We start from the raw sequence: 22,951 nt of genomic DNA, 5'->3' as shown, positions 1-22,951 counted from the left end.
TCACATGGTCTTTTTAGCAAAGCAGATAGGAGTAAGCTCCGATCTTGTTTTTTTTTTGTCAGGCTGTTGGTCCTGTTTTAAAACTAGGCCTAGTGTGCCATACAGCCATGATTTTTTAAAGGATTTTGGGTCTTTTCAATGTCATAATAGTTATGGGGGTGGTTAGCTTCCACTCAAAATACTATGCCAAAAAAATCATAAGCATTAGACTTCAGTATACAGCTGCAAGGGAAATCAAATTTCTGTTACCATGGTCCGGTTCTCTAGACTTATTATCAGATAAGCATGATATTCATTATCTTCAGTGGTATGTGCACGGGAACTCTTATAGTACACTGTCCAAATACCTCTGCAACTTGGTAATTCCACCTACACAAGTAAAGAACAAATGTAAGTCAAGATAAAGTAGGTAACATAAAAATTTCCATGTCGAAAAAATGACGAACACCGGTGCGACAAAAATCTTGACTAAACGCCACTAAAACGCAGGGGATTAAAGTTCGAATATGTTGGTCAAGTTCTTCAAAAGGCATTGGTGGAATATTTGGGGTTTGAGCTGAACTGGGATGAAAAGGGAGGAGAAAAATGTACCTCGGTAATTAAATCAGGGCGAATAGATTGTTGTAGGACAGAAAGTGCTCCGTTCTTTCCATGACCAGAACAGCACACCTGAAATAGAGCTAATACTGTCACAAAGAGTATCTAAAATGCAGAACAAAAAATGCTTCTCGGTAATTAAATAACAAATAGATTGTCGAACTTCCTTTCACTGATTCACTGAAGCAACAGACATATTGGTGCAAAGGTGGTAAACTGGTCACAGGATGTAAATTGTTAAGGTCACATATGAGGAGCTAATGATAGACACATTCGTGTTGGATGTGTGACTTCAATAGCATATATTGAGGAACTTAGGAGAAAGCAACGTACACGGTAAGTACACAGACACAACTATTCTGATGATACAACGTTTCTCATTTATGTGCCCATTTTTTTCTCTTACACTCTGACAGGGTTCAATCTACTCATTCTGGTAGGAGTCCTGAATCCCACAGGGAAACCATTAACAGCCCTTCTCACATAGACTCCAACAATGTGCTCTCTTGATTTATTTACCTTTCTTATTATTTTATCGATTTGTTTCCCTGACCTAATCGTGTGAGATCGTAAATTTGAAATAGACCCTAATCCCCCTAGCAGGCTAGCACTAATACCATAAATCACCAGAATCTCCGATTTCCGGCAAGTTACAAGCACGACTAGGAACCTGAATAAAATATACAATACCCATTCTCCAAATCAATAATGAATCATGTACACATTCAACAAAAAAAGCTAGCCCAGCTGGAACAAAATGGACCTAATTATAGCCAAAGACAGAGGTGAAGTCTCATGCAACTGACCAACTCATAATTGCTTTGCTTTGCATTTCCTGTTGCATTGGCATCTGCATTCACTCTTAAACCGTATGAAAAATCTTTCAGAGGGCCAACATTGATCAACTTATCTCTCACAACATATGAGATTTTCTGTGAATAATAAGTGAAACAAATTAGTGGCAAGAAAGAAGCAATAAGCAAGCAATTACTCCCTCCGTCCCATATAGTGGCAAAAACGTTCTTATATTATGGGACGGAGGGAGTACTAAATTATGCAAAGGAAATTCATGAAGCATATATTTTAAGAAAACCGTAAATTGAAGTGGTAACTAACAAATGGCAGTAAAAAGAATTATATACACAAGAACATGATTCTATCACTACAGAGTTGCATATAAACAAATAATAACCATGCAACTGGAAGTAACATTTTCATACCTGTGCTGACTCTATACTGTTTGGCAACATGTTATTCTGAAAAGAAAGTTCCTCAACACTGGTCACATCCTGTAAAACGTCAGAAGGCACCCTCTTCAGGCGCTTCGGAAAAGGCAGGTCGCCTTCAATATCACCAGACCGCTGCACAAGTAGATCACCATATATCACCAGTCAACGAAGGAACAGTATTTGCTTACTTCATTTTACAAGAGATTAGTACAGTGTGGCCGACAAATTCAGATATATCGGCACAACTTTGACTATAAACTTTATAGTAATATAGTAAACCTATAAAGTATAATACTGATTAATAAACATGTACTGGTAAACATATATGTAACGTGTGGCTTAAGGTAGATGTAACATTTCCATGTCTACTCCGTAGGTCATTTCCATCAAAGAAACATATGAACATCAATGATTAAGATCCCATTCTAAATATAGCAGACAGGTAACGCATTCAGTCATGTCCTGCAGGATTTATGCATAGAATTCATTTTGAGTGAGATGCCTTATTGGTTGGAATCTTTGGTGCTTTGACATATCCGAGGAAAACAAGCCGGTGTAGTCCATGCTTCTGGACTTTTCCGGTTTAACAGGTAAGCCATTTCTAAAAATCTTTCGGTTTAGGCGTTGAGCAACTATGCTTAAAACATTCAATGGCAAGCTATTTCTAAAATAAATATTTGTACCATCTAAAGTACAAGCGAAAAGTACTTCCAGCAGAATGGCACATTGAGAAAGGTATCTCAAGAGTCAAAAATACCTCGTCTATTAGATCTGGTAAGACAGATGTTGCCACACCACAGGAAAATTGCACAAGAAGGCTGTCTCCCAAACGGCTACCAAGGAAGAAGAATGAACTTCCAATAGTCGTAGCACCCTGCGCACAGATGGATCAATAACATAAGAGGGATTGGTAATATTAAAAATGAAAAGGTATATAAGCACAAGAAAAGTATGAGCAACCAACCGAACTGATGACAGATGCTTTTGACTTCATAAGATCTAACCTTCGCACAGTTCTGCGAAAGAAAAAGAAGCAGATAATGACCAACTCTATCACGCCTACGAAAGCTAGAACAGCTGCACAACAATAGGACAGATAATGATCCATAGAGTTACCATACCTGCCATCATAAACTACTGTAAGTAACAGCATTTCTCCGGTCTTTGTCGAGAACATTACAATATCATTGGATAACCATGTCGCTTTGGCTGCATCAAGCTCCACATGGAAATTTAATTTAGGAATTTCTGGACTGCAAAGATAAGGAAAAGGTCACCAGCTTTGACATATACTGGAGGGGAAGAAACTAAGACATATATAACAAATATATGGTAGAAACTTAGTGCTTGGTCAAACATGCACTGTACATGTAAGTCAATTTTATACTCATAGGTAGAACCACCATATCTCGATTTAAGAAGATACGGTTCATTGTTAATAATTATTACCATATAGTATTTCACAGCAAATGTCCAGCTGGAAACATTCAGGATTAAGCGAACCACACCAAAACTAGGTTCAGATTTTCATCTGCTCATCTTCAAAAGCATTTCTCCGGTTTTGACAACAATGGCACAAGTCACAATGTGAAAGAGATATTCAATAGCAGAGAATTTTGTTTGGTAAATTGCGCCTGTTAACACCGGTTGACCCGAATAAAAGGTGGAGGTGGAGGTGCAGGTACAAAATAATCAATAAATGCAAGTGTCTAACAGTTCCGCATGGGAGCATATACAAACATTCCCTTGGCAAAGTATGGTTTGATAGGTATACCAGAAAACACAAGAATCAAAATATGATGTTCTGGATTCTTCAATTCGCTATTACATCCATTCTTCACGAATAATTTAAACTATATAGTTCAAAGTTTACATGTTTCTCTCTATGCTTAATTCATAATCCATACACCATTAGTCTTACTTTTTCCGTGCTTCACCATTGGTTTGAATAGGAAGATAATGATGTTTGTTGGCCAAGCAGGGATACTATTCTTAGGGGCTAGCCAAGTCAGTATTCGCTATACAAGGGCATGCTTGGCCTGAAAGGACTAGAATCCCTACATGACTAAACCATGACATATCCTAATCTTGCTATTTAAATCAATCGCTTGCCTAACTAAATATCTTCCAACTAATAAAATTATATTTTATCTTCAAAGAAGGTACAAGATGCTGTCACGTTCCTGCATTGTACGCACTTAATATACCGCGCACAAGTAGCTACAGAATTAATCATAGTTCAACCACATGGTAGGACCACAGGAGAGTAGCTGGCACACTAGCACATATGCTGGCTTGAGTGGCGAGAAACTAAAGTTCACGTACAATTTTTTTCCGATGTGTCGATTGTTTAATGGCATACATTCATGGTGTTTATGTGTTTTTGTATGGCATGTTCATGTTAGGTTTTTTTAGACCTGCAAGTTGGCATAACCTTGACAGTTGCATGCTGAATGACACGAGATATAGATCCCATTTGTCACGTCGTTTATACCATTTGTCACATCGTTTATATAAGCTTCGGGCAACTTAAGCACATGAACATCATGAGATAGGTTTTACATATTTGTTAGTGACATAAGCACCACGAAAGTTATGCACACGTGAAATCAACCACCAATCGAGTTATTGTAAATTCACTTTACATTCACCCAGTTCACTTTCAATTACACTATTACAGATCATGTATTCAGGTGGACTCTGTATGTTGACTGTTGAACTGCATGACACCATGAGCATTAATGACTTGTAGGTTGCGAAACGACCATTATATTATATGATGAGTCCAAGTTGAAAGATGATGATATGGTGCTGGGAAACATCAGCAGCTACAAGCCTACAAGTACGAAAACAAAGTTTCTGGTAGATGTTTCTGAATACAGTTGGTTGGTGACAGTATAATTCTTTGAGTAACGATTATTTAAACTTTTTCCAAACAGGCACTGTTCATGTAGTGGTGTGCATGTAACTGTACTAGGTGCTCGAAATCTATAGATATCTTAGGATAATCAACCAGAACGAAGACATTACATTTCGCTAATGAGATAAGAGAGAATGGACAGGCAAAAGCTATGAAAGTCGTCAGAAATGAAGGATTTATAGTCTTAAGCTATATCACAAATAGTACCTGCCATCTGGCTGTGATGAAAAATTGTTGAGGGCAAGGGAACAAGAAGTGGACTGCAACAACAAAGAAATTCACAATTCAACGACTCAGGATCAGCAAATGAAAAATAATGTAAGCCTGTCCACCATGTGTATTTAGAGGGACCAAACCTGACTATGATAGTGGATAGAATTTGCACAGACAACAAGAACACCGCTAATAGGTGGAGGCACAGAAAGTATTTGGTATGCATCATGCGGTAGGTTCTGGAAGCAAAAAACACTTTGTTATTATAATTTCAAATTTGTACATTGGAGCCAAATGGAAGGCATATAATGTGCAGAAGACAGAAAACACCTTGGTATATTACAACATTTTATTAATGAAAAGATAGACATGGAAGATACAGAAGACAGAAAATGTCAAAGCTGACAATCAACATCATATACTTACAGCAGCAGACCATATCACTGGGTGTTGCTTCAGTGTCATGCTTATACTAAATGCTGATATCATACATGTATGGTGCTTTGATGAGATACGCCCAGCCCAGGTAGGCTCTCGCTCATGTAGTATGACCAATACAGGCTCAATATAACCTGAAGAGATAATAGAAGAAAATACCATGAGTGGTGCCATTCACATTTGGATAGTTGTTACACTAGTGGTGAACATATAAATTAAGTGAACTAGCACCATAATCAATTTTCACTAAGATAATGTTTTGGATCACTCTTTTAGAATTAAGGAGTAATCTTATGGAGAAATTCTACAAAAATCCTTAGTTAATATCTGCAGGATATAAACTTGCTGGACATTTTCAAGCCCAAGTATTTGACACATTTATGACTTCTTATGCATCTCGTGTCCTTCAAAGTTATGTAGAACACTGGAGATAACACATGCTGATGCGCTGCACTGTGGACATCTTAGCAACAGTTATGGTGTACTTAATATGCTAGATCTTTCAATGGTTTGTTGTGTATCAAGTAGCAAGCACATAACAGGTGTAAACACCATAGGGTGGATGGCCAGCGGAGTGGCTTGGTTGGAGAATAGATTAGATCAACTTGGAGGGATGGTCAACTTATCTCAAGCAAGCCATCTTCAAATTAAGGTAGCAGACCTTATATAACAGGAAACTAAAATTCAAATCATAAAGAGATAAGTAATTGCCCGATATAGGTGTAGCTGTTGCCGGATCCGGCTTGCCTGCTCCCTCCCCATGCTCCCATCCGTGCTCCCACTTCATCCTACGGCTGTCTTTTTCCCTTTTCCCTTTCTAATCTAATAATCTCCCCCCCTGATTTTAAGGGGGTGGGGCCGGGCCTTATTTTGTCCAATCAAATCAAGCCACATATGCGGGAGCACGGATGGGCACACGGGGAGGGAGCAGGCAAGTCTCATCCGCTGTTGCCATACACGCTGTTTTAGCAAATTAAGATATGCCTAAGAACTATCCACTAGTGTCATGCTTACTTATGCATTGAAGCTCAACAGAGTTCAGAAAAAAAAAAGCATGGAATTTTATGTTGAAGATGTAGGATGTGCAACAAATTTATATGCAGAAAGAGATCTTATCTCACCATGCACAAATGTAAAATCTTTGACATGATTTGTCTCTAAAGCTCGTAAGTCAATCAAATATGATGACTCGACACGGACAGCACTAGAACTCAGTGCACGTGTAGGTTCATCTTCTCCCACTAAGCTCTGTCCAACCTAATATTGTATAAAAAAACATAAGTTACCAATCGATATGGAAAACATAGGAAAACTGGAGAACAATAATATATTGGTGATTCAACCGGACTAGAAAAGGGAATCATGGTGCACAGGACAAAAAATTTAAATAACAAATTCCAAATCTGAACACAAATTATTGAAAATATTGAAACCTGCTACTAAAGAAAACAAGAGACAGAAAAAACACCAAATAATTCACACTTGTTAAAAATATGTGATGCAATGAATTATAACCTGGGCAGCTTTCAGAATGGCCATCTGTAGTCCATAAATAAGTGCAGCGCCACATCTGCCTAGCGGGTCAGATTTTATGACAGGACCCCAAGCAAATGATTCCCTGCCTCTTTTTAGATGCTGCCATTCTGGGCCCTCAAAGCAATGCATTGAGCTGAAATATTATGAAAAATAAGTTGATAAAATAGCATGTCCATTCATAGCAAGTGTGAGATAGCAAACTAGATTCAGTAAATAGAGAAATGCGGGTCCTCTTTCAATTGCAGGATTCTGAAAACATATAATTGTGTTGGCATGCCACCTTGAATCCCACGTAATTGACAGGTTGTTTGGTTGCACCATAGAATAAATACAGGAGTCGTTCCAGGTGTTTGAGTAAATGAAAATTTTCAGTTGAAATTGTGGTACTAATGAGTAAAGACCACCGAGGAAAATTTCCTATGGAATGCAATCTTACAATCAAATAACCAACATAGGAGAAACTCCTAGGAATCAAAGAAGCCCTGCTTACTTAGATTTATCGGCATCGGAAAGAGGGGTACACAAAAATGAATGGCACTAATTGTAGTGCTATAGTTCAACCATCAGCCTCTTGATCATGTAAGGCTGTGATACATTCTAACAAGGTACAATACTAAAGAGATGCTATTCTCTGAATAATTGACAAAAAATGTGCTTGTTGCTCTGTGATTGGGAAGTTGTCGCTCTGCCAAAATTACAAGGTACTGCAATTTTAAGCTACATGTTTAACGGTTATAAGAATGAGCAAGCAGGCGTGCATACCTAGTCCGCAGTCCATGGATGGCGTCATCGAATTCCAAGCAGGTTATCTTGGCGTCCCTGAAAGCGAGCGCAATGGAGTCTCGCCTGTTCTCTGCCCCATCCGACAGCACGGCCATTGACTCGACGTTCCCATGGAGCCTGAATGCCACTCAGAGGATTATACTCAACTGAAACCCCCACACATCCAGTTCCTGAACACAAACTGAATGAAAGATAATAAAATGCAGAGACAGTCGGGTGCGCACCGATAATGGCACACGAGCTCGAGGCGGGCCCCGAGGATGCCGTCGAACGCGGCGGCAGAGGCCGAGGCCGGCGGGGCGCCGGCCCCGTCCTCGGCGGGCGCCGCCTCGGCCCTGACGGCATAGACCTCCAGCACGTTGGCGGCCGCCACGACGAGGTTGGGGGTGGGGCCGAGGCGCCTCGGCCGCCTCGCCGCGGCGGAGGAGTCGGCGTCGCTCTCGGCCCCGGAGGAGGAGGCCGCCGGCCCCGGCGCGAGCGCGGAGAAGGCGGCGGCGTCGGAGGGGCAGTGGGTGATGAAGCCGGCGGCGCAGTGCTCGATGCCCGTCGGCCAGTGCTTCATCTTGTACGCCGCGTAGCTCATCCTCGCGGAGGCGGCCTCGGTCGGCTAGGGTTTTGGGGCGGGGTTTCGGAAGCTCGGGGGAAGAGGCGCCGCGGAGACGACGGAGGAGGGGAAGGGGGATGGAGGGGACAAGCTCCAGATTTGGCAAAAGCCCTACCGCCTCCGTTCTGGTACAAAAGTTGGTTCTTTTTTTAAGTCGGCCCGGGGGATCTCGACTCAATACGAAGTGCAATTTCAGTTTTGTTTCTGCCAAAGTCCCTAGATTGAATTGAAATCGATCCAGAAACCACAAGCAGCTCGCGTACACGCGGCCACCGCTGTAACGCCCCGGACACATCCGCCGGTGGTCGTTACTCCTGACGGGATCTACACTGGCCCTACAGCTCAATACTAGTCTTTTTTGCGCACTTTATCCTCACTCATGCGCACCAAGTCGGTCACCCATCCTGACACTACTCCAAACTGAGCACGCTTAACTTTAGAGTTCTGTCCGAATGGGCTACCGGAAAAGAAGGAATTCCTTATTGATATGAGTAGTTTATCATCCCTAATAAGCCAGGCTATCACAACCGCTCACAAACATCAACCGTCAGAACGCCGTTGCACCTCCTCCACCAACTCCAGAACAAGGCCAGAGCAAACCCCGCTGTGACGGAGACGGGCAGGAGGACAAAAAGCTCCCAAGGAAGGTCAACGCCTCCACCGCGGCCTTACCCCCGAGCACACCAACTCGCCGGATCAGCAGATCTGCGAGACCATACTGCTAGACACTTGCCGGCTCCACCACAAGAGCCTCGTCCAGCAGAGGACGAGGGCCAACACCTTTATTCTGTCGCGACACAGCCTCCCACACGTCGACGGCGCTGCCAATAAGATCTATCATACTATCATAGAGCCTATCGGAGCTAAATCCGGCGGATCTCGGGCAGGGGGTCCCGATCTGGTAGTCTTGGCTAGATGGTAACAAGGGCACAAGGGACCCGTGGTTTACGCAGGTTCATGCCCTATCGAATAGGTAAAACCATATGTCTTGCTTTTATTTGTATCGCTTGTGGATGGGGTACAAAGTACATGTGATCTACTGCGCGATTGTATGTGCATGAATCGTGTACAACCTTGTCACCTCTATTCATATAAATCCGGAGGTACCCAGGGTTTACACATGATCGGACGTATCTAAGAGGCAAACGTGTCGAGGACCATCTCTACACCTTGGAGAATCCGTCAAGTCTTCGTGTCATTCCTTCTTTATGCTTCTGGATCAGACGAATGAGGGCCACCAATAGGGTACCCGACCCAACCCAAGGGATGGGCAACCAACATGCCGAGCACGGCCTAATCCAGGACTCCGTTAATAGCCTCTAAACCGGTCTTCAAACTGATGACACTCCTCAGCCTCTCTCGAGTTGCTCTTTAACTTCACTCTTCAACCTTGCAGACTAGTTTAATCTTGCATATAGCTTTCTGGTTTGATCTTACCCTCAGCCGAGGAGTCGTATATCTCGGGCATCCGAGATGTCCCACGGCCCTGTTGATTTCTACAAACAAAAGATTCCCTATATGCTATGGATTGGCCTTGAATTCGAGGGTCATCTCCCTAGGCTGGTTACCTTTAGTGGAGAAGCCTACTCGATCAAGGATAAGTTTTTTGGGCTAGTTCCAACCCTGATAGCTTACCAACCTGAAGCGTCTCCACCCCCTACCATTGTGTGTGGTCAGTTAAAAAGCCATCAAATCAAAAAGAGATCATGTGCCGGATTTTCCTAGCAACATTATCAACCAAAATGCTCGTTCCTCGCGCGTTTTTAATGCACGACGCGTGGGGAATTTGCGAAATTACATCCTCTGTATTAAAATATAAGACGTTCCTTATATTTTGATACATAGAAAGTATATAAAAAGGGGAAATGTTATCTAACGTATGTCAGATATTTGGCATCTCCCAGCGAACGTCCTCCCCACCGTTGCACGGATCTCAACGTAGGGTCGATGACACGTTAGATTTGAAAAGTAGTTCAAGATTAAAGCCATCAAAGGTTTCAATTTTTCCAAAATACCTCAGCTTGCTACACTGGCTAGAGGCTTGATTGTTCAGATGGGATACCTGGGTTCCATTCCCAGGCGCTCCTTTTTTTTAGCTTTCTTCTCTTTCACCAAAGCTTTCTTTTCTTTCACCAAGATGGTATGTCCTTTTATATGGCAATTTTTTCTACAAAAAATTAACATGGCAGTTTCTAAAATTTTGAAATATGTCGCATGGCAATTTAGACATTTTTTTCACAAATCAATTTTTTGTTTTTGTACATGGTATTTTTTTTAGTTTAAGACATGGCATTTTCTATATTTTAAGAGATGACATTTTTATCAAGCGATGACATTCTTTATTATTAAGAGATGATGTTTTATTATTAAGAGACGGTATTTTTACATTTTAAGAGATGACATTTTTACAGCATGGCAGTTTTAAAAGTTTAACTTGGTATTTTTACAGGATGGCAATTTTAAAAGTTTAGCATGAGAACTTTTTTTTAGATCAGATGATCTTATGTTTATCATACTCATTGTAAATTTATAAATTATAGCATGGCATTTTTCATAATTCAGACCATTTTTTTCACAAATCAATTTTTTATTTTTGTACATGGTTTTTTTTTTATTTAAGACATGGCATTTTCTATATTTTGACATTTTTATCAAGCGATGAAATTCTTTATTATTAAGAGATGATGTTTTTATTATTAAGAGATGGTAGCATAGTGGTTTTTTTTGTATACATGGTATTGCATAATTACAAATTTGTGTTTTGTACAAGACGACATTTTTTTATCGGATACTGCTTTTATATTTTTTTACATACATCGCGGAAAATCTTATTTTACATTTTCTTGTGTACAAAATAAAATTGTAATTATGCACTACCATGTAGCATGGCTGCACATTAACCCATATATATATACAAAAGTTAGTAGGAGTCTTTCCTACTGTCATGAGCATTAAAAAAGAAAATTGTAATTGGGCCTTCAGGCTTGGGGGAACCTAGAGGCTGTCTGGGCTGGTTCGCTGGCTTCCTAGCGAAACCCTCGAGAAAAAAACTGAGCATCCCTCCTGGCGATCGTTAGCCAGATACTATTAAGGTTTGTCAAAAAAATGATAAAAAGATAAAAACGAGAGATAAAAATGAAAGCCCCCGGTGAGGATCGAACTCACGACCTTTCCCTTACGAAGGGAACGCAATACCACTATGCTACGGAGGCATTTGTTGTGCTTCAAAGTACAGTTGGTTACCTATTGTGAACCCACCTTCTGCGCGCCAGTCAGTTGACCCATGCGTACTGTAACCGCTTGATCCAGCAACACTGTCAACGCAGGGTACCTCTTCTTCTGCACTTTGTGCGACGTGGGTCAGCAAACGACGGATGGCCAAACTAATAAACCCAAAGCAAACGAAAGTTTCAGACCAACGGACCAATTACAACTGCGACAGCATGAAACACCGGCACATCTTTGGTGCTCTTCAGACATTGCAGCGTCGCAAGGGAAGAAGACCAGGAGACGACGTTATCAAGCAGATCGAAATCGTAAGCATTATTTATCGAACGTCTGCGAAATGCGATACCAGCCGACGGTGTAGTGTGGGTCTAGTTTCAGCCATTTGATCGACACTGCCTTAAATTCACACAGCTTGAAGATGCACCACAGATCAAGAAAAATAAGACGTCGCTCATTACGCATTCTCGATGCTTCCCGCCAATACACAATGATGAACACATCCATTCCATTGGTCCAATAAATGTCATAAGACACGCTACAGCTGCTAGCCAACGTTTCTGTACACACTAGATTACGAGATACCAAAAGGAGGGCCGCCCTACAGCATGCCCCTCTGGCCTGTGTGAGAAGCGAACTTCCGGTCCGTCCAATGCTCAGCTACACCTATATCCAAGACTGAGAAATGAGTAGATAATTACAACCGACGTGTCCCTCCTATTGTTATATTTGCAGATCATCCAGCGACAGCTCCTCATTCGACATCATCTTCAGTTTCTGCAGATAACGGCACAAAGTCATGTCGGCAGGCACATAGCTAGCACAACGGAGAGGAGGGCAGGACAGTCCGACGGACTTACCGTGATGAATTTGGGTGGATCATCAAGGCTAGATGAGCCAAGGATAATTTCTCTCTTCAGTTTCGATGACAGCTTGTGGACAGCGCGTAACTGCAATATCCATCAACATAGAAGAATGTGGATTGGAGAACGTGCAAGATTTATTTATAGGTTAAAAAGCATGAAGCTAGGCACTATGACTGGAAATGGAGCAAGGCGATTCGAGAGGCAATATGAAAAACATACCTCGGACCGGGTAGCACCCCCAACTACAAAGATAAACAAGCGCCGACCCAACTTTCTCATATCACTTGACGCATGCTTCAGTACAGAGTCGCTGTAAAATGATCATTGACACATTATATAAAGAAACTTCTAGCTGTAAACCAATTTATTATTATCAACTGTGATTTACCAGAAATGTGCAACTACCGAACACAGCTCTCAAAATCTCTTCACTGAGAAATGAACGTAAGCTGATGTATGCACTAGATAGCATGTCAGTTAATTGCTCACAATGGAATATTAATTAATTTTCTCTCGTTGCAGTAAATTGAGGTCACAGCTTTCATTATCCATGCCAAAGGTCACAGGAGAAAGTTTGCTAGAAAGCATTAAAACTTTGCAGCTAGTTTTGCAGACTGGTGCCAAAATTCTTCATGGAGTCTAATCTACTCTTGCCAATATGAACAATGGTCATACTGATGTGTCATATAAATCAAAGATTTATAGTTGGTAACAATAGGCAGAACAGAATTAATCATCTAACAGAACTTGCATAATAGCCTAGCCGATATATACGGTCTCGAAAAATATATGGCTGCTATATACTCCCTCCGTCCTAAAGTTAGTACAAAGTTGAGACACTTATTTTGGGACGGAGGGAGTACTATTTATAATATGCACCCACATAGCATCTGGAAAGACTATAGGAAACAGCTTACTACAGACATGTCCATAAACACCCTAAACAGAAATGCATGCTTAAAATTTGAAACAGAGGAAAGCCAATGGAATCGTTATAACCAACCTTGAATAGCCATCGTCGGAGTTGCGAGGTCTAGCCCATGTGCCAGCCGTCCGTCTAGATCTCATGGATTGAGCTGGTTGATGAGCTGGGCTTGTTCGAGCGGACATGCTGCTTGAGATCCCCCGGAAGCTAGAACTAGGGTCACTCATACAATGGTACTCATCTTTCGGAAGCTCTCCTTTACTGAGTTTCTCAATCAAATCCTACAAAAAAAAGGCAAGAACCACATTCATGTAAATGGTAAAAAAATACAAGAGAGGAAGTTGGCACATGGACTTGGTAAAAGTAATCAGAGTGAGTGTAAATTCATATTTTTATCGATAGTAAATGTTTGTGCTGAAGTGGTACCCAAGACATACACAGTAATCAAATCAAGAAATTAGTAGGCCGGGCAAATGGATGATGGGGCCAAAGAATGGGGACAAATTAACTGAAACCAACGGACCAATCATGAGGGTTCCATATATACGGCAAACCAGTAGTTGACAAAATGAGGTGAGATGGCAGATGAATCAGAATTAATCGAGAATAATGCACAAAAGGGAAACTTGGGAACAACAAAAGAATGGTGGAGATAAATTATCATCGAATCTCAAAGACATTTAAAATTATTGATAAATTATCTCCGTTTGCAAAAAAGTTCATTTCATAAAACAGTATAAAGAATATCAAACATTTGCTGCTATAATTAATCAGATAAAAAAATTATACCTCCAGGATGGGATAAAACCTGGACAACGTCCATGTTGATTCTTCCCCTATTCGTTCTTTTCTGATACCACGCTTTTTCTGAAAATTGTAGAATTGAGTGAATAACTTCTACTATAATAATTATTTAAAAGCTATATGTTTGGAAGAACTAAGACACAAGTAAAATAATTCGACAGGTTACCTTACGCATTTCAAATTTCACAGGAAAACCACCTTTTGATGACTTTTTAGTTTCATGAGCACATAGGCAACGCATATTATTCACTGCGATCATATCATCAGCAGATAATCCGGCCAGCTGGGAAAAGATCTTTTACTGAATTAGTTATAAAACAACAAATTAACAACTGACTGATTGAAGAATTAAAGCTACAAGTCTCTGATGCAGAAATTCTTAGAAACTGTCTACTGTACAGAAGGAACCAAATGTACAACTTTTGATGAAGTGGATTTTTACAAATGCATCATTTCAATGTAAATGCCCCCTCTGATCACAGAAAGTAGCAACTGAAGTTCTTTAAGTCTTCAGACATTAATTGGGCCATTATCTTTTCTAATCATATACTCCCCTCGGTCCCATATTAATTGACGCAGAAATGGATGTATCTAGACTGAAATACGTCTAGATACATCTATTTCCGCGTCAATTAATATGGGATGGAGGGAGTATTTGTGAAAAGCTATAGATATAAGATTTGCAGGTCTTTTCGCAAATAGATCTACTTCAGGAGTGGCCATTCAACATATTTACCAATGCACAGCAGCCCAATGTTCATACTATTTTACAGTTGTTGTTAGCCCAGGGCTCACTTGTCAAAATCAAATTAGATGTATTTTACAAATGAATGGGCTTACTTTCCCAATATATAACTAAAGTTACCTGCATCAGCTTTGCTCCCTTCTCACTCTGGATCTTCTCTGGATTAATTGCAGCATAAATCATTAGTAAACGCAGCTTGTTTTCACGACTTATATCCTGGATTAGGTCCTCAAACATATCAGTACGATATCTAGACAGTATTAGAACTAGCATTTTGTTGGTTGTAGTCCAATTAATAATTACCTGATGTGTCCTAAAGAAATCGATTAGTTCTTTCGAGCCAGCATCACCAAACACGAGATCTTGCTCAAGCTGGCCAACATCTTTCAAATGCTGTTCTTTGATTATGTCAAAGAGCTTTTCTGCAATCTGTAGCAAAATGAGTAACCAAAAGTAAAGTATACTCCTTGGTATGTCAAAACAGCTGATATTCGGGAAGCCAGTTCAAATTCTTCAGTTCCTATCCTAGTCCCAATTTCCAAGATCTAACGAGAGTGCTAGCATGAGGCAATGCTAGGAAAGGTAACACCAGGTGGAGTGTATGCTGTTAAATGGAAACAGCACAAGCAGAAATGGGATTAGTGGACTTGCACTGATATGGTGGTCAGTCTAGGCCCATGGCAGACACTTCCAACTCGTCACACCATCTCCGTTGTAATGTTTAAGATTTGCCAGGTACACACATTTATTTTTTGATATACAAGTTGATGAAAAGTCAAGTCCGTCTTAATTTTAAGATAAATAGTGTATTCTAATTTGTGGTAAATATTGCCTTCTCAGCATGTGCATGTAAAAAAATCAAGTGACAATTTGGTGATCTTAGAAGTGTAGGTAATACAACAATAGGTGATTAGTTTCAAGTTTATGCAGCACACACTGGCACTAGAAAACAAAACTACAAACCTCGACATGGAGGGAAAGCTTATCAATTTGATCAGTGTATTGTGGAAGAGCTTGGACCATTTTTTGCAATTCTTTTGTTGATAACTCTCCATTGGTCCTGCAAATCAAGCAGGAGCATTAACATTACAACAAGAAAAAAATCTTACTAAATACGAGAATCAATTCAATATAGAACAAAATTTTAATGCCTATTTCAAATGCATCATGGTAACTCAGTAAGTATATGCTAGAAACCACACACTTCAAATGTTTTGGCTGTCATTATGAATTGCATAAACCTGACTAATTAACAAACCAAATAGGAAAAATGACAAGTATAGGTTGGTGAACAAATTTCGCTTGCAGAGGACACATCATTATCTAAACCAGTTCGATTTTGCATTTCTGCACCATTCAATTCTCTTCCAAGATGCAATGTTTGCTAGTATGTTATAACCTTACTAAAGTTCACTGTTATAACTGCATAGTGCATACTCCCTTAAGCTAATTGCCAGTAATAACCCCAACTTGCAATAGTTGCTGTGTAGAACTAACCTTGCTTGGTGTAGTTGAGCTGCTTTATTTTTAGATATAAAATCTCTCATCTTCTCATGCAGTCTTAAATTAGCCTGTAATATTGATGTCATAATGCAATTACTGAAACATACAACAACGTTTAAAGATAACAGTGGCAACAATCTTACATCCGCTACATGTACATCACGAAGCTCAAACCATATGGGATCATGATCTTCCAATAAAACCTCTTTTTTCTCAGTGCCTGATCCACTCTTGTTTGGCACCTGTTGTTTCCAATTCATGTGTAGGAACATGATATCAGGGGTACAACAGAACTGAAAAATGGGTCGACACTGAACTGTATTAAAATGATTTTGACATGCTCACCTCTTGCACATATTTGTTACCATCCATGGACAGTAGATCATGACACATGGCATCATAGGTCCATTCATGAATAACAGGGGCGATCTGTAAACACCATGAAAACATGAAACATCGTAAGGAGTAAGCCAGCATTTCACTTTCAAACCAGTGACAAACATCTCAAACATATAAAAAGATCTCATACCTGGTCTATTGAACGATCTACAATAAGTAATTCACATGTTTCTGTCTGAGGAAATTCAGGTATTATTGATTTATATCTCGCCAGGCAATTCCACACAGAAGCTGCCAGCTTTGTGGGGACTAAATCTCGTAGAGTTGTCAAAGTAGAAGCATCAATTGTCCTGGCAACACGATAGTGCACACGAGGAAATTCCTAACAATATTGGAAACATTCAGCGTTTGTCTTAATGGAAAATATGGGAAAAGACAGATGAAGTAAATAAGCAATAACAATGAAGTAAAGTGGCAATGATTCACACGATAATCACTCCATATTAATTTTCATGATTGGCAATAACCATCTGATCCACAAAAAACATCTTCTGTTGTGGACGAAGACCATGACATTTCGGTATATGTTCAAATTGCTCATATGCTCAGAGTTGCCACACGCAAGCCCTCAACCACCATATTTTGTCCTCATTAATTAAAATCACATTCTCTGTAATGCCTGAATTCATCACCCCCCATCCCCTACCCCAAGTGTACAAGGGTATAAAGACTTTGCAAATAGCATAAAATGGAAAGGTACCTTCATTGATGCAAATACAGTAGCAATGCGAGTGGCTATCGTGTTAATGCATGAATTATAGTTCATTGAGCCTTCTGCATTTTCTGTGAAAAGCTCTTCTAGAGCCTTGTCATGGTCAGTTACAAAGCCCTGCACACAGCAATGGATTCATCGAAATCAAACAAATAATAATGTAAATAAACAAGTGCTCCCTCCATCCCAAATTGCAAGACCATTTTTGACACTATGATAGTGTCAATAATGATCTTATATTTTGGGACGGAGGGAGTAGATATGTTTTAATTCATCTGCGGTCATACATGAATAAATATTAATCTGAACCAGCAATCTTGAAAGGTTAAGTAGCCCGATTACCTGGCTATCAATAGCGAAGTATTCCAGATTCATCTGCGACATAGAGCAAAAAGTGAATTTGCATGCTTGCGAGTGAGAGAGAGGGTAGTTAAACAGACCTCACTGAGTGCACCAACGCGTGCTAAAACACTTGAATCTTTTCTTATATGAGCCACCCATTCTTTCTGTATGGGAGAACTGAAAAATATATAGGCTCTGCAGTAGGCACAACATTGTATCAATAACTAAAGTAACAGAACAAATGTCAAGTAAATACATGCACAGATCACATACTTCTTGTACAATGGACGCTTCCCTGACATGTTGGACATAAATATGTCAATACTGCATTATGACACAACGAACGGTTAGAGAAACTGGAAGTGCAAAAAAAAAAATCAACATCACCAGCAAAAAAATAACTGCACCTACCACAACATTTAATTGCCTTGGGGACTAAAAGACTTGAGTGCAACAAAATCAAAAGATAATCTTTCTACAGCATGCACCAGTTCATGCAGTGCATCATGACTCGGCTACAGGGGGGTTATTTTCAGAGGCAGAGGAGCTTGAATTGGAGGTGGCAAAGGAGAAGTCAAGCAGCAGTGAGGGGAACCTCGCCTGGTCATCATCTTGCTAAACGCTTCTGTCCTAACTCCTAAGGATGCAAGCCGGGCGGGTTCACGGACAATACCACCATACAAGTTTAGTCTTAATTTCATGGCCAGTGATGAACTAATTGGCGAGTTACGCGAGATAAGTATGCCGCCACAACCAGCTACTTTAATGTGCCTTGGCAACGACTCTTACCACCTATCAGCACCTTTGACCGTGACCACACAGCTCAGCAATTTCCCCTGACTCATAGTGTTGATCCTTAGCATCTAGATGGTCGCTTAGGATCCCTGATCTCTCTTCCACAGCAAGAAGAAGGCTTGCAAACAGCTAGTTGATGGCAAACGACATACCCATGGTCCTCACACCCAGACCAAAGCATGGATGCATGTGCTCTTTGCCATAAGTACTATACAAGTCCTAGAACTAGACCACTGGATATCTTTGCCACCACGTATTGAATCAAAAGCTGGTAGGCTCAACTAGTGGCACATTGACACTTTGAGTACAAGGATGGCAAGGTAGCAGTCAAAACAATATTTCACAAGTGAGGCAGTATCATACAGATCCATGGGCACGAAGCCTACCAAGTAGTTGAGTAAAACTGGAAGTGATCACAAATTTTGAGAGGTTATTGCATAGGGAAAAGTACTAACAGTGACAACACACAGCCATGTCAAAGAGGATATGTTGCTAACATAGCTTACTTTTGTTTCGTAGGTTGCATGAAATAAATTGCCTCCATTGATGGTAACGGCTGCCTCCGTTTGTATAGGTCCTCAACCACTGCAAAAGAATTGGCAATGTGGAGCTTTTATGCATAGACAATAACCCATGGAGGAATTCCATGGCACCCTACAGCTTTGGAAAGCTAAATGCTAAATACATTTGAAGGAAATACTTTAACAGTTCAACAGAAAGCTGGTTAAAGTTCTCCAAAATTAGGAACACTGACAGTGTTAAAGTACTTTTGTAGCACAATTAAAGAACCATGCAACCTTTTTTTAGACATGATGTACTGACAGTGTAGAGCCCCTTTTGAAGGAAATACTTTAACAGTTCAACAGAAAGCTGGTTAAAGTTCTCCAAAATTAGGAACACTGACAGTGTTAAAGTACTTTTGTAGCACAATTAAAGAACTATGCAGCCTTTTTTTAGACATGATGTAATATTTAATTAATGCTAGTAGAAATCCTAGTGGCCTCATTTAATACATTAAAGGGGCTCTACATTGACATGAAAAAATATTTAGACTGCATCACCAACTGGGGCCAGTTAAAATATTTGCAGAAAAGTTGCATTCTTATCATGACTCTGAGGTGGCATATTGTAACAGAACTCCTTCAGTGGAACGACATAGTATTAGCCAGAATAAATGCCTCATGTTACAGCAATGTATCTACTGCAGTACAGGGATTTACTTGATTTTTTCATATGCCTAAGTGAATACTTTTTGAACGCACCAAAAGGATCAAATGGACAAATCAAATACTTGTATCCTTTCTTCTAATACAAATGGCATGCATTTTGTCGAGTGTTGAAGAAAAAAATGTCCAGGTTCAGAACATGACAACAGCCTACTTACATGAAACTCCTTGTTCTGTTATATCTCCCATCTTGCACGAAGATGACATGATCTTGACAGTAAGTTTATCCATGATAAGAACCTAGTCAAAACACAATTTTATGCATGTCAGTTTTCTTTGCAAGGTGGTAGGACATGACAATATCAAAATCCTGAAAATCATCCAAACCAAAAGGATTGATACCTTCCACGGTGATCCTTTGTTCTGCCTAGTTGATCTTAACATTTCATTTAATAAACCTACACAGGTGCAACAAGAATGAACAAATAAATGGTAAATCTGGAACTTGGTGGAATATGCCGGTAAGAAAAAAAATAACATGATAAATTTACAATTACACGGAATTTGCCCTATTCAAGTATAACCAAAATTCTTAGCACAAATAACTATAATGGAAGAAACAAAATAAAGTCAAGTGAAACATGAGTACAAGAGAATCACGTATGTCATTTTACATTGAGAGCCAATGCGCATCTCTTTAAGCCGCACCATTAAGAAAATATACTAGCACAATGCACCAGTATTGCCTAGTTGATCTTTAGTGATCTAAACGCTCTTATATTTCTTTACAGAGGGAGTATAAATCAGTTACTGACTCTACTATATCCGATTGATTTCCAGAAAACCACCCAACCACCAAATCCCTGCCAGACACAACCATGGAATGTCCTTCGCAGCCCACCCCAAATCGATCATTTCACAGTCTACTTGATGGTCTGCTGAAGTGTTAATAATACTATAACCCCACTCGCGTTGGCCTGTTGCCGATTTTTCCATGAGCTAAACTCAAATGGAAACAAGTAAAGCAGAGCATGCGCTCACCGCCATGCCAGATAGCTAAACCAAAACAACAAAATATTGTGAACAAAGTCGGTGTTTAATTATGGTTAACTTTATGTGTACATGCCAGCGTCGACTGTAATGAAATGCAAGCCTCTGCAAGCAGCAAGCTCGTAACAGGTTACTAAATGGCCAACGACAGTGATTGCTTAATGGCCGCATTGTGTTGCTCTACACGCTGAGGAAGTTGAAGTCCAATTCCTTAGATCACATATACATGCTGGTTTAACACAGAAGTCTCGTCAAGTTTTACTAGCTTCTGATTTGGCACTGTCCACTCACGCATGCCCGCATCTCGCCGGTCTGAAAATTCCCCTTGCCCCCAAAATCAGGGGACGGGTTCATTTTCGTGGTAAAATCCCCTTGAATCGGCAAAACTAAGTAACTAGGCATTTTCGTCGGTTCATCACGCCTAATCGTGCACTCAAACACTGTAAATCAGAGCAAGCATTGCGCAGCAGCAGCGACTAATCACATCGTCCGTCCCCTCCCTGCCCCCCCAGTTCAAACGCTGCTTCCCCACAACCGGGACAAACAGAGCAGGGGAGGAAGGGGGAGGGAGCGGGAATGGCAGGCGTGGCACGGGGGGAAGGGCGGGGGGGCACTCACGGTCCCGGGTGATCTCGCGGAAGGTGCCGCCGGCGCCGCGCGAGGAGGAGTCGGAGTCCGTCGACATGGCCGCCGCGCGCCGCGCTAGCTAGGGTTGGTGCGGGCGGGCGAGTGGGAGGCTTGCGGGACGGAGTGCGCTGCGCGTGCGGGCTGGCGGGGAGGGGAGCGAAGGGAAGGAAAGGCAACGGGGAGAAAGGAAAGAGAGAGAGAGAGAGAGAGAGAGGTTGCTTGGCACCGCCGCGGGGTCGGACGGGGAGGGGACGGGTAGTACTGGTGTGACCAATGGGGAGGAGGCGTGGGGTTTAAGCCCGCCCGGTCTATGGCGCGTGGGCCTGGCCGGGTCCACGCGCGATCAGGCGCGTCTGGGTGAGACTATTGGGCGGTGAAGAAAGGTAAGAGAGCGGACGAGAAGGTTCCACGGGACGGGTATTTCAGACGCGGCTGCAGAAGAGAAGAAAGGGATGCGTGGGCCGAGCGACGTATCCTCTTTTCCTTCGCGGACAAGGATGGATGCAATGCAAGCCTCTTTTTCTTCCTCCGGCCCGCGTCTGCGTGCGTGATCCACGGAATCTTTCACCGAGGGAAGGAAGTTTCGCAAAAGTGGTGATGCGCCCCACCTCAATCAATTCTCCCCGCTTTTTTTTAGGGGAACCGATCCCTGATTTTTTTTCTAGGGGAACCGATCCCTGATTGATGAGCCTAAAAAATGTTGACAAAAAATGTATACAATTATTTGCGTGAGAAAACAGTTGGTCATGTATTTAATTTTTTTGCGGGGGTATTTAAATTTTTTAACCAAGCATTTGAAAAAAAATGTCAAACAACTACTTAAAAATATTAATCAAGCATTTCAAAAATGTGAAATGTGTACAGAAAACAGCTGATCATGTATTTAATTTTTTAAATCAACCATTTGACCAAAAAAAATGTTAAACGACTATTTGAAAAATGCTAACCGATCATCTTGAACAAATGTTAAATGTGTATGGAAAAACAGCTGACCATGTATTCGGAAAAATGTTAATCTTGCATTTGAAAAAAAAATGTTGATCAAACGTTTCAAAATATTAAATGCACATAAAAAATGTTGACCATGTATTAAAAAAATCTTCCACTTGGAAAATTGTTGATCAAGCATTTTTTAAAATGTTAAATGTGTATAGAAAAAATGTTGACCGTGTACTAAAAAAATGTAATCTTGTATTTGAAAAAATGGTAATCAAGCATTTAAAAATTGTTAAAAGTGTGTGTATACAAAAAAATGTTGACTATGTATTAAAAAATAGTAAACTTGTATTGAAAAAATGTTAGATGTGTATTAAAAAATATATTAGATATATACAAAATATTGTACTATGTGTATGGAAGAAAAGTAGAAATCCAAAAATATAAGATTACAAAAAAAATGTTAATAGTGTATTTAAAAATATTAAATGTGCATATAAAAAAATGTTTCTGATGTATACGAAAAATGTTGAATG

General features: G+C 40.5%; 2 protein-coding genes and 1 non-coding gene across 4 annotated transcripts in view; all 3 read right to left on the bottom strand.

The window, feature by feature from the left end:
* Nucleotides 1-8,436, bottom strand: part of LOC119352970 (probable cleavage and polyadenylation specificity factor subunit 1) — a 22,963-nt gene extending 14,527 nt beyond the window's left edge. The window contains exons 1-14 of the mRNA XM_037619555.1: nucleotides 7,941-8,436; nucleotides 7,696-7,833; nucleotides 6,913-7,066; nucleotides 6,519-6,654; nucleotides 5,386-5,531; nucleotides 5,103-5,198; nucleotides 4,954-5,006; nucleotides 2,948-3,079; nucleotides 2,791-2,842; nucleotides 2,584-2,700; nucleotides 1,818-1,958; nucleotides 1,404-1,529; nucleotides 592-669; nucleotides 250-369 (exon numbers count right to left, since the gene is read on the bottom strand). Of these exons, the coding sequence (XP_037475452.1) occupies nucleotides 250-369; nucleotides 592-669; nucleotides 1,404-1,529; nucleotides 1,818-1,958; nucleotides 2,584-2,700; nucleotides 2,791-2,842; nucleotides 2,948-3,079; nucleotides 4,954-5,006; nucleotides 5,103-5,198; nucleotides 5,386-5,531; nucleotides 6,519-6,654; nucleotides 6,913-7,066; nucleotides 7,696-7,833; nucleotides 7,941-8,299 (1,848 nt within the window). The 5' untranslated portion in view covers nucleotides 8,300-8,436. The remainder of the gene's footprint in view (nucleotides 1-249; nucleotides 370-591; nucleotides 670-1,403; nucleotides 1,530-1,817; nucleotides 1,959-2,583; nucleotides 2,701-2,790; nucleotides 2,843-2,947; nucleotides 3,080-4,953; nucleotides 5,007-5,102; nucleotides 5,199-5,385; nucleotides 5,532-6,518; nucleotides 6,655-6,912; nucleotides 7,067-7,695; nucleotides 7,834-7,940) is intronic.
* A 3,024-nt stretch (nucleotides 8,437-11,460) lies between these two features.
* Nucleotides 11,461-11,532, bottom strand: TRNAT-CGU. The gene has a single exon. It is a non-coding gene; the product is annotated as a tRNA-Thr (tRNA).
* A 444-nt stretch (nucleotides 11,533-11,976) lies between these two features.
* On the bottom strand, nucleotides 11,977-21,704 carry LOC119352969 (probable protein transport Sec1a). 2 transcript variants are annotated; one of them, XM_037619553.1, is made up of 21 exons: nucleotides 21,471-21,704; nucleotides 20,205-20,260; nucleotides 20,021-20,102; nucleotides 19,143-19,221; nucleotides 18,115-18,165; nucleotides 17,940-18,036; nucleotides 17,842-17,874; nucleotides 17,488-17,616; nucleotides 16,918-17,109; nucleotides 16,734-16,817; nucleotides 16,532-16,630; nucleotides 16,383-16,456; nucleotides 15,849-15,945; nucleotides 15,189-15,314; nucleotides 15,006-15,101; nucleotides 14,307-14,435; nucleotides 14,126-14,203; nucleotides 13,415-13,617; nucleotides 12,631-12,721; nucleotides 12,406-12,495; nucleotides 11,977-12,322 (listed from the first exon to the last, which is right to left on the bottom strand). In XM_037619553.1, the coding sequence occupies exons 1-21, from the start codon at nucleotides 21,535-21,537 to the stop codon at nucleotides 12,269-12,271; spliced, it is 2,007 nt and encodes a 668-aa protein (XP_037475450.1). In that variant the 5' UTR covers nucleotides 21,538-21,704; the 3' UTR covers nucleotides 11,977-12,268. The 2 variants fall into 2 exon arrangements, with proteins under 2 accessions (XP_037475450.1, XP_037475451.1); XM_037619554.1 differs by having other exon boundaries at nucleotides 14,307-14,423; nucleotides 21,471-21,703.
* Nucleotides 21,705-22,951: the final 1,247 nt, after the last annotated feature.

This window comes from Triticum dicoccoides, chromosome 2A (assembly GCF_002162155.2).
Source record: "Triticum dicoccoides isolate Atlit2015 ecotype Zavitan chromosome 2A, WEW_v2.0, whole genome shotgun sequence".
Taxonomy (NCBI): domain Eukaryota; kingdom Viridiplantae; phylum Streptophyta; class Magnoliopsida; order Poales; family Poaceae; genus Triticum; species Triticum dicoccoides.
This window is presented reverse-complemented; position numbering and strand designations above follow the sequence as displayed.